This window comes from Trichoplusia ni, chromosome 27, assembly GCF_003590095.1.
Source record: "Trichoplusia ni isolate ovarian cell line Hi5 chromosome 27, tn1, whole genome shotgun sequence".
Lineage (NCBI taxonomy): Eukaryota > Metazoa > Arthropoda > Insecta > Lepidoptera > Noctuidae > Trichoplusia > Trichoplusia ni.
In genome coordinates this window covers 1,572,464-1,587,164 of record NC_039504.1, presented here as the reverse complement: position 1 = coordinate 1,587,164, position 14,701 = coordinate 1,572,464, and the positions used below count along the sequence as shown (strand labels likewise).

General features: G+C 36.1%; 1 protein-coding gene across 1 annotated transcript; it reads left to right on the top strand.

Moving 5' to 3' along the window:
- Positions 1-1,735: 1,735 nt before the first annotated feature.
- On the top strand, positions 1,736-3,789 carry LOC113505747. The gene is made up of 2 exons (XM_026888553.1): positions 1,736-1,750; positions 2,546-3,789. Exons 1-2 carry the CDS (start codon positions 1,736-1,738, stop codon positions 3,557-3,559), a joined length of 1,029 nt encoding a protein of 342 aa, XP_026744354.1. The 3' UTR covers positions 3,560-3,789.
- Positions 3,790-14,701: the final 10,912 nt, after the last annotated feature.

The window sequence follows — 14,701 nt, the reverse complement described above, 5'->3', positions numbered from 1 at the left end:
GTCACGCATCCTAGAAATTACAGAAAATAGTTCAATCTGAAAATCAGACTTGAAAGAAAGTGTAAATAGGAATTCAACGAAAATATAAATGAAACTTTGTTTCGTCAATGTAATTTAACGATGTTAATTCGGGAAAAAAACTCAATGTACTACGATTACGTAACGAAAGAAACCACAATTAATAGTCCCGAGATACGTTAGGATAAAGAAAAGTCTCCGACTTTTTGATAGCGGCTTTTATAAGCATTTTAATATGTTTTTATACGGCCTTTACCCGGGCTTACTGAAAGAGACCCTTATGCTAATCCTCGGTGTATATCACTTCTGGTTCAACTTTTATACGAACTGATCAACGATTACGTTTTTCTTCCTAATAAGCCTAGCTTTATATAAGGTTTTTCGTTGTACCTAAATTCTTGTTCAGAATAAAGACCTAAGAATAAAATGTTACGTCATTATTTTTAATTTAAATAATATTCTATTTTATTTTCGTAATTGATTTTGTATTAAATGGGCATGTTGGTTGGAAGATTGTAGTTTGAGTTGACTTAATTGGGTGATGACCATATAAATGATAGATAGTTTCCATTTACTGAAGCTTGCAGGGATAGCCGAAAGGGAAAGATTCGACCTCCGCGTAAGACTAGCATTTATGTGATCAACGAATGCTTGTTCTGTGTATGGGTGCCTAAAACTCCACGCGGCTATTAAGGATTGAAAAGCTAGGGTGGGTGTCGTTTTTTTTTTAAATAGTTAGAGAAGCTGAAGTATTCACATTTTGCATAAAGAAAAACAAAATCAATGTCCAGTTTTATGGAGAGAAAAAAAAACCGTTTATAGTAATCCTCGCCGATATTTATTTTACCTTAAGCTATAAGGTAAATTACTTTTTACAGTCATTAAAATTACAGGAGCACTTTTACGTTCGCCTACAAAATTAAAACATTAAAATCCTTGCATTTCTTATTATTTGATCCTGAATACATTAAAGTGGTATTCATTCTTTTTCTCCGTTTGTTCGACTACGATGGCGCTGTTTGTAGACACAAGCGTGTGCGCCAGCGCGTAAAATTAAGAAACAAAGAGAAAATCCTCTTTACGGTACCGGATAGGAACTTAGGCATTAGTGGTTGAGAAATTGATATTAACACAAGGAACAATTATAATTGTACGTGGATCTTAGTTAGTTTTCCAACCAAGTGGGGAGAAATGAAACTTCTTTAAAGGAAGTTATTAATTTGGAAAATGTGTCTTTTAAATTTAGTAGTTTAAGTATTTTGTGAAGTGTATTTTTTAAAAAAAATGTCAATTGATATACGTTAATGGTAGTCTTTATTATTGACTTGAGCTGTTTGATTCATGAGCGAAAAATGTATAGAACTTTGTCTTACTGATTCTTAAGTCCATCCTATTTAAGATTAGACTACTAAGCGCTCTAAGAAGTATATCTTACATATCGCATCTGCTAGTAGCATAAAGGGGTATTAACAAACAAACCTAAATAGATTATGGTTGAGTACAGATACGCTACAATTGAGACAACCTAGTTAAATATTCGGCGGGGTGTTAAAGACTCATCGTGGAGATAATCGGTCGGGCCTCAAGCAGACGGTAAGCAATTTAGTCCGGATTAAACCCTGATTCCCTTGCAATACTCGCCCCAAAGCGAATAATGCAGTCGGATTTATTTGTACTGTGAAGTTAGACCGTCTAATCGAATAATACCTATTGAGGGATGGAGAGACAAATGGTAACTCCACCTAGTATTATTTGGAGTGGGGAATTAAATTGCATTGTTGAACGTCAGACAATACAAAGTAGTTGGTGTTTAATTTTCGTACGGAAATTGGAATGCAAACCTGTTTGCGGATTACACAAGGATGGTTTTCGTGTAATCATGGTTTCTAATACCGGGTTTACGTACTCGTGCGTTTCCGTTTGGATGTTTGAGCGATTTTATTAAACGTAATTCAATTAGTTAACCGATTTTCTTGAAAAGCTTAATTAAGGAATATGCTTTGCTTCATATTTATAATGTTTTTCCATCATGCATGTGATGTAGCCCTATTGTTACGTAATCTCTTAAAAGGCTTACAAATTTACACTGTCTTTTAGAGATTTTATTAAATAAAACGAAAAATTTTGTTGACGCGTGACATTCACATTGTCCTGAAAGCAACTGATACAATTTTACATCGTAAAGTTTAAAACAGATTTTTGTGCACTAAAAACCAGTCCTTGATTTTTCGTAGGTAGGTATTTTTACTACCGTCGTTACGGAAATCCGTGCCATGAAAAATCTATATTATTAAATGTCTGACATACAATTAGCGGGCTTGCCAGTTTTAAAATGTCACATCATTATCCACGGCACGAATGACATGCCCCTGCTGGACTTTTTAAAAATGGACCAAGTTTTTCAACTCACGAAATGAATTCGTCACTTTTTTGGTGTTCTGTGATTTCATAATTTTCGAAAATATTTTATGACGTTTTTAAATGGTTATTTTTATCAAACAAGTAATGCAATTTCGTCTTTTAGTAGGAACCATTAGGTAGCTTGACCTTGCGGAATGCTCCACCTCCAGATTCCTTTATTACGGTCGGGGGAGTAAGAATCGGGATCAAAACTACCCTAAAATACCTGGGAATAGTTCTCGACAGCAGATGGGACTTTGGACCCCATCTCCGAGCCCTAACACCCAAGCTTGTCCGAACAGCGGGGGCACTATCCCAATTACTTCCAAATCTTGGCGGCCCAAATATAACCTGCAGAAAACTATATACCGGGATCGTGCGATCCATGGCCCTATATGGTGCACCAATATGGGGAAATAACCTGACGGTCCGCAAAGCTGCACTTCTGCAGAAACCACAGCGCGCACTGGCCGTCAGAGTTATAAGAGGCTATCGCACAATCTCAGGGGAAGCAGCAACACTCCTCGCACAGACGCTGCCCTGGAAGTATGAAGCTAGAGTCCTGGCACAGCTTTATACATGGCGCCAGGTCCAAGCTCGGGGCGGCGATTTGTCGCTGAAGGAACAAAGGGAACAACTTCGTAGGGCAGTCTTGACGGACTGGCTGCATAGCTTAGGAAGTCCTACCGCTGGGCACGAACTTATAGCTGCTATCCGCCCCGTCTTCTGGGACTGGCTGGAGCGGCGACACGGAGTTTTCTCATACCGACTGACACAGGTGCTGACCGGTCATGGCTGTTTCGGTAAGTACCTGTGTCGGATCGGACGTGAATTAACTGGAGGGTGTCACCACTGTGCTAACCCAGAAGATGACGCGAAACACACGTTATTAGACTGCCCAGCGTGGGCAAATGACAGACGCGACTTGGTCGCAAATCTAGACGGGCAAGCGCTCTCACTACCCGCTATCATCTCAGCCATGGTCGGGAGAGAGAGTGCGTGGCTAGCGGTTGCCACCTATTGTGAAACCGTTATGTCAGCAAAAGAAGCTGCTGAACGCGAGCGGGAGGTGACTACAGACAACCCGTCGCGGCGCAGGCGGCTTGTGCGTCGAAGACAAAACGACCTGCGACCACCGTAAGGTCGGGCCTGCGGGTGGCAGGGAGGGCACCCTGGCATCCGACCAGCTAACAGGCCAAGAAGGAGACGGACGTGTCGTCCTGCACGTCCGTTCTTACGAGGAATGAGGGGTTGGCTTTTAAACCAACCTTTCGAAGAAGTCCAAAAGGACATAGGCCGGTCAGGGTCGCGCTGAAGCATGCGCGAGCGATCCCGTGGCTCTGGCTCAGGCATTTGAAGGGGCCCGGGGTGTTTTTAGTCGGTGGGAGTCCGACATATCCCCTCGCCGTGCCCTCGGCGTGGGTTGAAGTCATTAGAGTTTCACCCCGGACAAAAAAAAAAAAAAAAAAAAAAAAGGTAGCTTGACCTTAAAAGCATTTTCAGTACTGTCTAATTTCAATAAAATAAAATTACATTCAATTTAATGAAAGCACAGAATGTTTAGTCTTAAGAAGCGATAACTTAATTAAGTCAAATTTAAAGGTCTACTTAAAATAACTTCTTCTAAACACAGAATCAAATTATTTTGTAACCGCAAAAATTGTTGAGGAAGAACATTATATTTAGATACATAACGGAGATGAGGTATACGAAAATTACGGTTTATATTGACATTGTTTTAACCAAATTATTACGCCCAAAATACCATACAAATACTTTATCTATTTGTACGGTAAATAATTCCGTATATAACAAAACCCAGTATTTTAAACTGTCATTTGTGTCATATTAACAAAAGAATTCTTAAAATAAAAAGTTTATTTTAAAAATAAAGCAACAAAACAACAAATGAAAGACAAGTAACAAAACCTTGTGGTTCCAGAATTAAAAAGTACAAGAAGCTTTCTAGCTTTATAATATTCATATATCTTCATTTAAAACTAGACATGCCAACAGTATTTTTGCAAACCTTATTAATTTAAAACTCGAGCCGAACTCTAAATCCTTGAACTAAGTACTACAAAGAAATTAAAGAGAATCCTTTTTGTTCTTCAAACAGATTTATACGACTTCGGTGCGATGGTCACAAAGCGAGCTCTTCCGTACGAATAAAGAAATACAAGAACCCAAGCTTTATTCTTTTACCCCACAGGAATATTGTAGAAAAATTCTATAAAATGAGGTATTATTAAAGGCGTTTTATAGATTCTTCTGTAAATGTTAGTTTTATTAATTTTTTTGTTCGAATAATAACTTACTAGGGATATTTTACGTGCATAAGACCATTTTTAGAATATTATAGTAATGCATTTCTTTTTCAAAGAAAAAGTGTACCTACCTCCTCTTCCTTCAGACGTTTCTGGACGAGTTCGAGCCGCATTCTGGACGCAGCCACGTCATCATCGTCGGTCTATAGATCTGGAGAGCTTCATGGATACTAAGGTCCAGGTTTTCTTGAACTGGTCAGTACTGACGAAGTTATAGACTTCTGCCCTTAGGTCATTAGTCTTCTACTGTAGCATAGACCTATATCTCGATATCATCTCATTTCACATTTGCCTCCACTGTCAACCGAAACTAAATAGGAAAGGTGGGGATTTAAGTATCCTTATTTCGTCGTATCTTTTTCGAGTGCAGCATTTCTGTACATAAATCTCTGTATCCACATCTCGCAGATACCTGGTTTGTTACCGTATAAATTTAACGAGGTTGACCCATGTCACGAGGCCGCGTCGTGTCACCGGCTTGGACCGACCTACCTCATTTTACCACGATATATTGCGGTGAAATTCCAACGAATCTTTTTGTGTGTTCCTCTGTCATATTAGCGTTTGTTTTTCTTAGGTTTTTAATGTTGACAGTTCTTGGGAAATGTTTTTGTTGTTATTTTGCGGTGTTTTGGAATGAGTAAACGATTTTCTTGGATTTTTTTTTGCTTCAAAATTTGGCCTTTGAATTTGACACGAAATTGAGCTATTTCGTAGAATATAAATTAATTGGGTTTCTAATTTGTATTCAAGATAAATAATAGCTTTATTGACTAACAAAATATGAATGCAATTTCACATATGGCGTATGTTATAGTTCCCACGTTAGAAAAAGCCTTTTCTAAAAGAAATGCTATAACAATTAAGGCAGACGGCGTCGAAGCAAGTCACAACATGTTCCATTCAACACACGTACGAATGCTCGGGACAACTATGCATTTAATGAAAATAATCCTATAGTACTAATGACATCCCTTTACGTGACGGATTCCTGTAATTTAATACTATTTGAATTCTACAGAAATATTTTGTTATATTATTGACGAGTGCTAACAAAGCCTTACATGACATTAAATATATTACTACTATAAAAATTGTTTATGTATGTTTATGATAATGTTTGTTTAAAAGAAATTGTTACCATTTTTCTATATTATTTATCTTTCTTGAAGATTGTTTTTTACAATAGTAATCTTAGTTCGTTTATGATTAATAACATTAAACATGGTTATTAAATAACTGACGAATAAATTTATAATATTCGTCAGTTCTTGAAGATGATACTACTGAAATGATGCGACTTTTTAGTCTAATAGCTTCGGGCCCAACTAGAGTAAGACCATGAGCTGATGAAAGTCATTAGACAATCCCGACAAAAACGAGTGAGTAAACCCTTGCCTCTCTTAAGTACTACTCTGCTCTCTACAATGTAATGTAGATACAACTTTAGCTGATAGAGATACAACTGTTATCAAATTTTGCAAGTCTACTTTGAACCACGTCCCGATTTCTGCTGTAAGCTGAAATTTTGCATGCACTATGTTGTGTGCGCGACGATGTAATGCTATGCATGTATGCTATGCATGTATGCTATGCATGTATGTTATGCATGTATGCTATGCATGTATGCTATGCATGTATGCTATGCATGTATGCTATGCATGTATGCTATGCATGTATGTTATGCATGTATGCTATGCACGTATGCTATGCATGTATGATATTTTGCGTTATTCAAATTAAATATTTTTTAAGATGTTTAAAATCTGCACGATCTTTAGAGATCAGATCAATATTAAATCAACTCAAACTATGGCTCGCTGCTGTACATAGGGTTTTCCCAGTAACACCAAAACCGACACTTTCCGAGATCTGTACCTCTACCATGAGTTTTGAGCGACCGGGCTCGCTAGCGTCTGCGTAAAAAATATCTATGACAAAATGTACAGCGCCCCTAGCGGTCACTTGACAAATTAAAATCGGTAGTATGAGTTGACAAATAAAACCTATCGAAACATTCAAAACGTCTTCGACAGCGAGTAGCGAGCGCGTAACGTTTTGCGGTGGTTTCTCTAAGAAAACGGTACCATGAGTCACAAATTTGACAGATGGTATCGACAAATACCATTACGATTGTAGTTAAGTAACTCACTTGCTAAACAAGGTGTGAAACGGTATTCGGTTTATAGTAATTGTTTAGTTTTGAGTATTTCTTGTGAGAATCATGTCGGCAAGAGAGTATTTAAAATAAAGTAGCACTAGTTAAAAGTCAATTTACATTGAATACACGCTGTCACTTTTTTACAATGAAACATACATAAATTCATTATTAAGGAAACGCTGGAAATAAGTCAGCGTTCACAGAGGGCTCCACCCCAACCAATAGTTTATTAAATAATATTACATTATATTAAAATATACTGAATATTTTATGCTCTATGAAGTTTAAAATTATTAGGATTATGCAAACACTAGCTGTAGCCCAGGACTGCGTCCAAGTGGACTTCAGTTTATAGCGTTCGGTGGTCCCCGTTGCCATCAGGCTATCTGTCAAATTCAATACAATCGGTTCATTTGGATTGGCGTGAAAGCGAGACAGACAGACAGATAAATTTTCGCTTTTATAATATTAGTTTCAATAGATGCACAGTTTATCGGTATAGGAAACAATTCAACAAAACTATCGCGATCAATCGCAAGACATAGGTACTCCCCAAAGTTTCGCCACATAACCATTCCTAGGTACCCACGACACCGCTTTCAATTTAATAATGAAAAATTACTAAAATTACTAAAAGAGTTCGTATATCTACATCAACCGCATAAATTAAAAAAAAACTTTGCGAAACTTCAACGGTAAAGATGGCGACTTGAACGGTTTGTTTTTTGCCATCGGAATTTAACGAAATTCTCCATAATCCGAAATCTGCGGATATATGTTGTCGACTCAAAATCAATATATTTTTATGTTTTGTTATTCATATAAGGTTTCGATCGAGTTTACCGTAGTCCTGCATGAAATTATTAATGTAGATTTGAAGCTTTTTCGGGAATATATATCTTACTCTGTCTTTTAAGCAACGTTAGAAAGAAACAACTACATTAGGCGTGAAGTTAGGCACGTTCGACAACATGACAAGTATGACAACACGAATACTACAATAACAATCGAGCTCTCGATAGCGAGCGCGTCAAGGTTTTTTAAACTCATGGTATGAGTCCAAGCGAAAACTACTCGATTCGCGTTTATACGCTATCGACTGTAGTAAAGTCATTGACGTTTTCGATAGCAACTCATGGTAGAGGTACTGATAATTTTATAGAAATAAAAACCGTAACAAATCAATTCGCAGAATTTTAAAACCATCGTTTTCCTAATGAGTCATTATATAAATACGAGTGAAATTAGTGGAATATTCTTCTGTATTAGGAAAAGCGGTTTTAACATAAATGTACTCGATTTCTTCGAACTTAAGAGATTGGAAAATACCCAATATTCATAGTGTTAGTAATGGATTTTCTTGACTTTTTCTGTCACATTCCAAATATTTACTCAGAAAATCTGGATGATAAGATTGACAACCGATATCTATTACCTTATATCGAAATTTTTCTAGACGACAGTAAGGACCTACTTTAGATTTTGAAGTACGTTTATTATATATGAATAGGATGGCGTGCAAATGGTAAAAACGCAATCAGAATCCATTGCTGATTATCCTAAGGCGGCAAAAGACGCAGTAAAAATAAAATAAAAACATGGAAAACTCCACCAAATTCATCAAAAAAACTTATCAATATCAGTTGAAATCATTCACAAATTGTTTTTCATAATAATCTTTTCAATGAAACAATTCAGCTTAATGTGTGACAAGAAACCCATTCTACGCCAGCGCGGAGTACATTTTTAAATTGCTACAAAATTGTCTCAAGTGTTATCATATCTCGGAAGTTCCATTACTGTAAAAAGCCTTCTTCGTTCTGTCGCTCGGCTGATTAGACATCGCTTTCCACGCTTAACGTAACGTGAATATGTCTTAAAATGAATGCTATTTGGAATTCTACTTATGAGTTTCCTTTGGGATTATCGTCGATGATTTTGTTTATTATTTTATCGGATTTGTACTTGTGTTTTAGGAATCTAAAATCTATTTAATGTTTGTTTAAAGACATGGTAAGATTCCAGGTGAAATTGTTATTTTCCTATGCATTTCATCGCTATACAAAGCTTTTTTTTGCAAAATAATTATTGAATTATGATAGAAGTAGTAACTTGATTTATTTTTACTAGTAGGTACACATAATATTTCAGTACTTTATGTTGTAAAGCAAAACACCGACATTAAGAACAATCTCCATTATACAAACAAATACGATCACAAAACAAACATGTGTTCACAGACCTAAACAGAATTAAGTAATTAATTTCGCATCTAGCGATTACGTCACACTTATCTTATTTATAAGGCAAATGTCTTCTAATTAAACCGCATAAGACTAACTAAAAAGTTGCAATTATGCAAGCCAGTGCCCCAGAACAGATAACTGGCAATTTAGTCGAGATTAAGTCGTAATGTTTACTGGACTACCGCCGCGGTTTGTAGGGCGACCAACTCTTTGTAAGATTCCGGATAATTTTAATAACTTTTTTTTTCTTCTTTTGGGAAAAAAAGTATGTTGTTTTTAAACCTGATTTAATGTTCAATGAACTTTTACATCTACACCTTTTATGTCCAGCGAACTATTGAGAAAGCGAGATGGCGCTCTATAACTCACGTAGTGGTGTCTCGCTTCCACAATGGAGGGACTACTTTATATGCGTGCTAATTTTTATATTACAAATGACTTGTCAAATAAATAGTATTAGAATTTTTACTCTAATTTAAGTTTCTTTGTAATCTTAGGCTTTTTAAATAAAGTACATAGGCTAACTCGCAGCATTAAACTGTACTCCGTGAATAAATCTGCTTATGTTAGAAGTTGACTTGTAAATAACTTAATTAGATTAGCTTTTAATGATTTCTTTATTTTATTTTATAAGGTGTATTTAAACGTACACTTTTGTGACATTTACGAAATTATTTATTTATCCGTCTGTGATTCCAAAACATGGCCACATTGATTTACAATCTAACTTCCAATTTACTGTATAATCCACAGGACGAGTTTATCATTTACGACCACCGGTGTGCACTGTTCGTGGCGGACTATTTATTATTCTTTGGATAACTTTGTATGGTCTTCTTCTGCAAGTTCTTAAGTCCTGGTACCACTATCCATTCTTCCCTTTTATCTGTTTGAATTCTTGCTTGCTCTAAATTGGTACAAAACTGGATCCATGCAACTGATTCCTAATTTGCTAGTTACTTGATTTAGAATGATGTCTTTGGAAGTCGCACATCAATTTCTATAAAGAAAATTTAGAGTTGACGCGAATGGCCTCACAATAAACATTCATCAACACTCCGTCCCCCTGCATTCAGAGGATCAGGTATATTGTAAGATATCGTCCCATTCGTTTGTAAAACCCGCCGCATGTACAAAGGCAGCCAATTTTCTTCTGATCCCCCGAAAATGATCGCCTATGAAACCAAATGCAGTCCCTGTGGAACCCTAAAAAATCGAATTCGAAGCCTCAGTGTGCGCAGTGCATACACTTAACTTCTAAAGGAGCAACACACTGAAGAAAATCGCAGCGATTTCGTTCAACGATATCAAATATAAAATTTAAAATTTGAAAAGTTTCCATACATTTTACTAAGAGGTGTCGTAAAAGAATTACGATCAACCTCAATGAGACCTTGGGAAAGTTCACTAAGTAGCAAATATGTTTCCAATAAAACCATAACATTTCGTTTTATGGAGCCAAATTCAATTCTCTACTGCAATCATGTTAGGTGAATTTCGCAGTCGACTGCATAACTAATTTTGGGTCTGGTCGCATTCTCGTTAAACGTCTGCATACAAAAAAGCGAATTCCATTGCAGTCGGCAACCGGTCGATAGGAGTCGTCGGGAAGTCAACGTCGTGTGTAAACACTCTTACTATGGTCTACAACGGCCATATAAGGCGACAAACGGACGACACGGCGGGTTCTCGACGCGACAAAGTGAGAAAAATATGGTTGTTCAATATTTATAGGATTTTTATTTCCGTCGTTTAGCCTCAGATACACGTCGACAGACGGAGCTAGGGGACAATGTTTCAAGAGTTAGAATGTTACTAGATGTGTTACAAGCTCTTAATTGGCGAGTTTTTGAAAGTGCCTATTCTTGATTTGGGTATTTTTGTATACATTAGCATTTAGGTTTGTTTGTATATTTGGTTAACTTTAGTGTAACATTAAAATTAATTTAGCTACCAGAATATTGATCTGTATGATTTAAAATTGTTTTATAATACCAGCTGCTAGATCTGAAGAACCCATAAATTATTTTTTATACGCTTTCCACACAAGAATTTTAATCAGCCAGACTCCCAGGCTTTTGAACCAGGATCACTCAAACGTTTGTCCGTTTGTCAAACACTGTGATCGAATCTGCGACACGTCGCGCTGGTGGTGGTTTTTTTTACCACAGCAAATCTATTCACTTCCAGCATTATTTGTTCGATTGTCATGTCTGCGTTGTTTTTCTTGGGTGTTGCATTCATTTGGGCGGGCTTAGGCGGATACATAATGCATGCGACCACGGGGGGTCATCAGTATTCCGCGACAGTAGTTGCTCTGACGATGTCCGAACTCGTCTGTTACCGATGTTTGATTTAAGTTTAAATTACTTGAGCTTTTATTGCCTTTGTATGGTATCCTCTTTGGTATATTGCTCAGGTTTATTACGTGATATTGAATTTAGTCATGATTTTGAATTTTTAAGTGATTGAAATGGATAGATCGATGTTAGGAGATCCTGATTACTAATGACTCAGCTTTATAATTGTAATGAAGGTATAATATGCATGTGTTGAAGTAATATGTAATTAATTTGTTAATAATTATTAGACACCAATGACAAACGGTGGAAACTTCATGAGGAGACCTGGATTCGAAATCGCAAACCCGCGGTGAGTTAGCGAGGTGATCAATTCTTAAACTTTCCCTACACGGAAGAAGGCCTGTGCCCAATAGCGGGCCCAATATAAATAATATTTCAATTTGATTTTTTCGACAAAAATACCGCCGCCATGTACACTCTGTATCTGTAACAACAAACAAAGAATCATGACTTGCAAAATACATTCATATTCCACACTAAGTTAAATCACAGTTACACAGTGCGCCATTAAACCATAAAGAAAAAAACATTTCCATTTTTCCATACTGCGGCAATATTAAACAAGGGCTTAATTAATTAATGCAGATTACGATGTCCATTTTGGGGGGAAGTGCCGTATGTCAACGTGATAAGTTAATTCTGTCTGACGAATACGAGTATTTTATTTCTAGGAAAGTTGTTTACAGGGTAGAGCCGGGCAAACTGGCCGTGCTAATGTGTGCGTGTCTCGCTGCAGATATTTTACACTTAATAAATTAACATTCATGGCTTTGTAGGGCACTGGGCGCGTTGTATTTATTACGATTTTTGCACCTGATATAGAGCTTGCTTTTTTCACTTAGGTTGTGTTTTTTAATTAGTAGCGCTACATTGTTGTTTTAAAGGAAATATTAATAAAAACATGTTATGGGTACAAGTGACTGCCTTTCTCAATTTAGATTGCCCTTTAGTTTTACGATTGAAACGATTCTCAAACGTACTAGACTAAAGCTTAAAAAGTAAATAAAAAAAGACAATCAAGATTTAAGTGCTATAAAAACACAATCTAAGAAACTCCAAGTCTAGACATCAAAATATCTAAACAACGACATTCACAAAAAAAGAAAACATTCCGCTCAAGAAAATGGTTCGTACAAAAGCAGAATACAATTCGAAACTCTAAAACAAACACAAGTTCAATACATTAATAAAAACAAAGCTCGATTTAAAGACGTCAGCTTCATAAACTATCAAACGAATCGTTTCGTTCAAGAAACAATATCCGATAGTGGAGTATCGTCAGCTGGTTATTTTCACTTACGGAATAAGTTCAGAAACTTGTGTCGTATCCTATACTGAGTTCTATTCTTAGTAGACCCGTAAAAAGAGCTTGCAAATCCTTGTAGCTCGCTAGTGTTGGCGGAATAGTCGGGCGGAGTGTGTGATAGCTTAGACGAAACTTCCCCTTTTAAGGTGACGTATTATGGTAGCTCTCGAAATTTAAAAGTGATTTTTAAATCGGATTACCACATTCATTTTTGATGAAAGGTGACTTTATAAAAATAACCTTTCTCGTTATGTTACCAATCCGAATGTTAACCTTGTTATATTATTTATCAAAATTATTAAGAAATAAGTTTTTTTTGTTCATAAACTTAAATTATAAAAAAAAACTTGGCACCAAATAATTATCAATAATTAAAGCGGCGAACTACAATTAAAAATTAAACAAAAATACTTCAAAGTTTATCTGTTAAACCATAATCTTGTCTCAAGCACCATTAAAAACGATAGTTGATTATATAGACTTTGTAATAGTTTTATATTAAAACAAAAATGTACTTGAACCCGATGAACCGAACGCAAATCACAAAGAAAACTAATTCAAATAAAAAAGCTTCAGTAATAAATAATTCAGGCGTGTTTTGAGAATAACCCCCCGGCCCCAGAGGAGTCCACTTTCATACCGTTCGCTATTTACTGCCTTCGTCTTGCAAATCAATCGTCGCAGATGCATCGATCCTTGAAAATGTTTATTCTTAACAAAATTGTCGGCGAATAGTCCTCGATTTGTACAAACTTTGTTTATTAAAAAACTTTTAAAGACTTGCTAGCGTAGACTTTGTGATTTTTAAAAACCAATGTAGATTGATACTTGACTATTAAATTGAAAGTAAACATTTTACAACTAGATATTATCTTATGGATTTCTTAACAAGACACGGTTATTATAGAGATGTCCATGGTAAAAGTCGTATAAGTACGACCGATTATTTACACACGTGTATTTTTGGTTACATGTATAGTAAGAGTAATAGTGAAAGGCTAAAAAAAGTAATGATAGAAAATGTTATTTGAATTTTTCGTTATTGTTTTGCAAATATTATAAGTTTCGCAGCACTTTCTATGTATTAAATAATGAAGCTTAATACATCTCATAACATTCAAAATAACAACGTTTTTATCTAGCTCACTGCGTCCCAATGCTGAGCAAAGGCTTTCCCCCAATCTTTCCACTATTCTCTATCCTGGCCACATGGAACCTGCCAACGCAGTCTCCCATTGTATGGTAACTTTTGCCCAGCACTCAACAACAATAATAACTTTTTATACATCATTGGCTCACCAACAATTAACTGTATTAATCTCGATTGAAACTAAACATAAAGACTTGTGTTATCGTACCTCAAGTGTCTAGACTTGTGTAAAACTTTGAAGAGTAAATTAGATTTCGTCTGAGTGTAACGAAAACCATTGCTGGCCTCAGCACTTATCGAGATGCGCTAAGAACACGTTTCCACTGCCAAAAAGAACTTGAAGACTGCATACGTCTACAAGAAGACAGACTTAGACTACTTAAGGATGTTTGGTAACATTTCTAAGCTATTTCTTGACTTGATGTCATGTTGATTTACGTAAAAAAAGAAACATTTAATTTCTACGAGAACTTAATCTTGGCTGTGGAGTATTCGTTTTGATGGATTATCCAGGTTTTTACAGTGAATTAAACTTTGGATACTTTTACTTATTTTGGATATATCATTGGAATTCTATCTTTTGTTATCAAGAAGATGATATTCCACTGCCTGCTATATGACTCCTTTCCATTCTTCATACTTGTTGGATATTTGAAAAGTTTGTTCTTAACTAAGACTAAACACGATATTGCCTGATAAATATTCACTTGAAAATTCATTCGATTTTCAT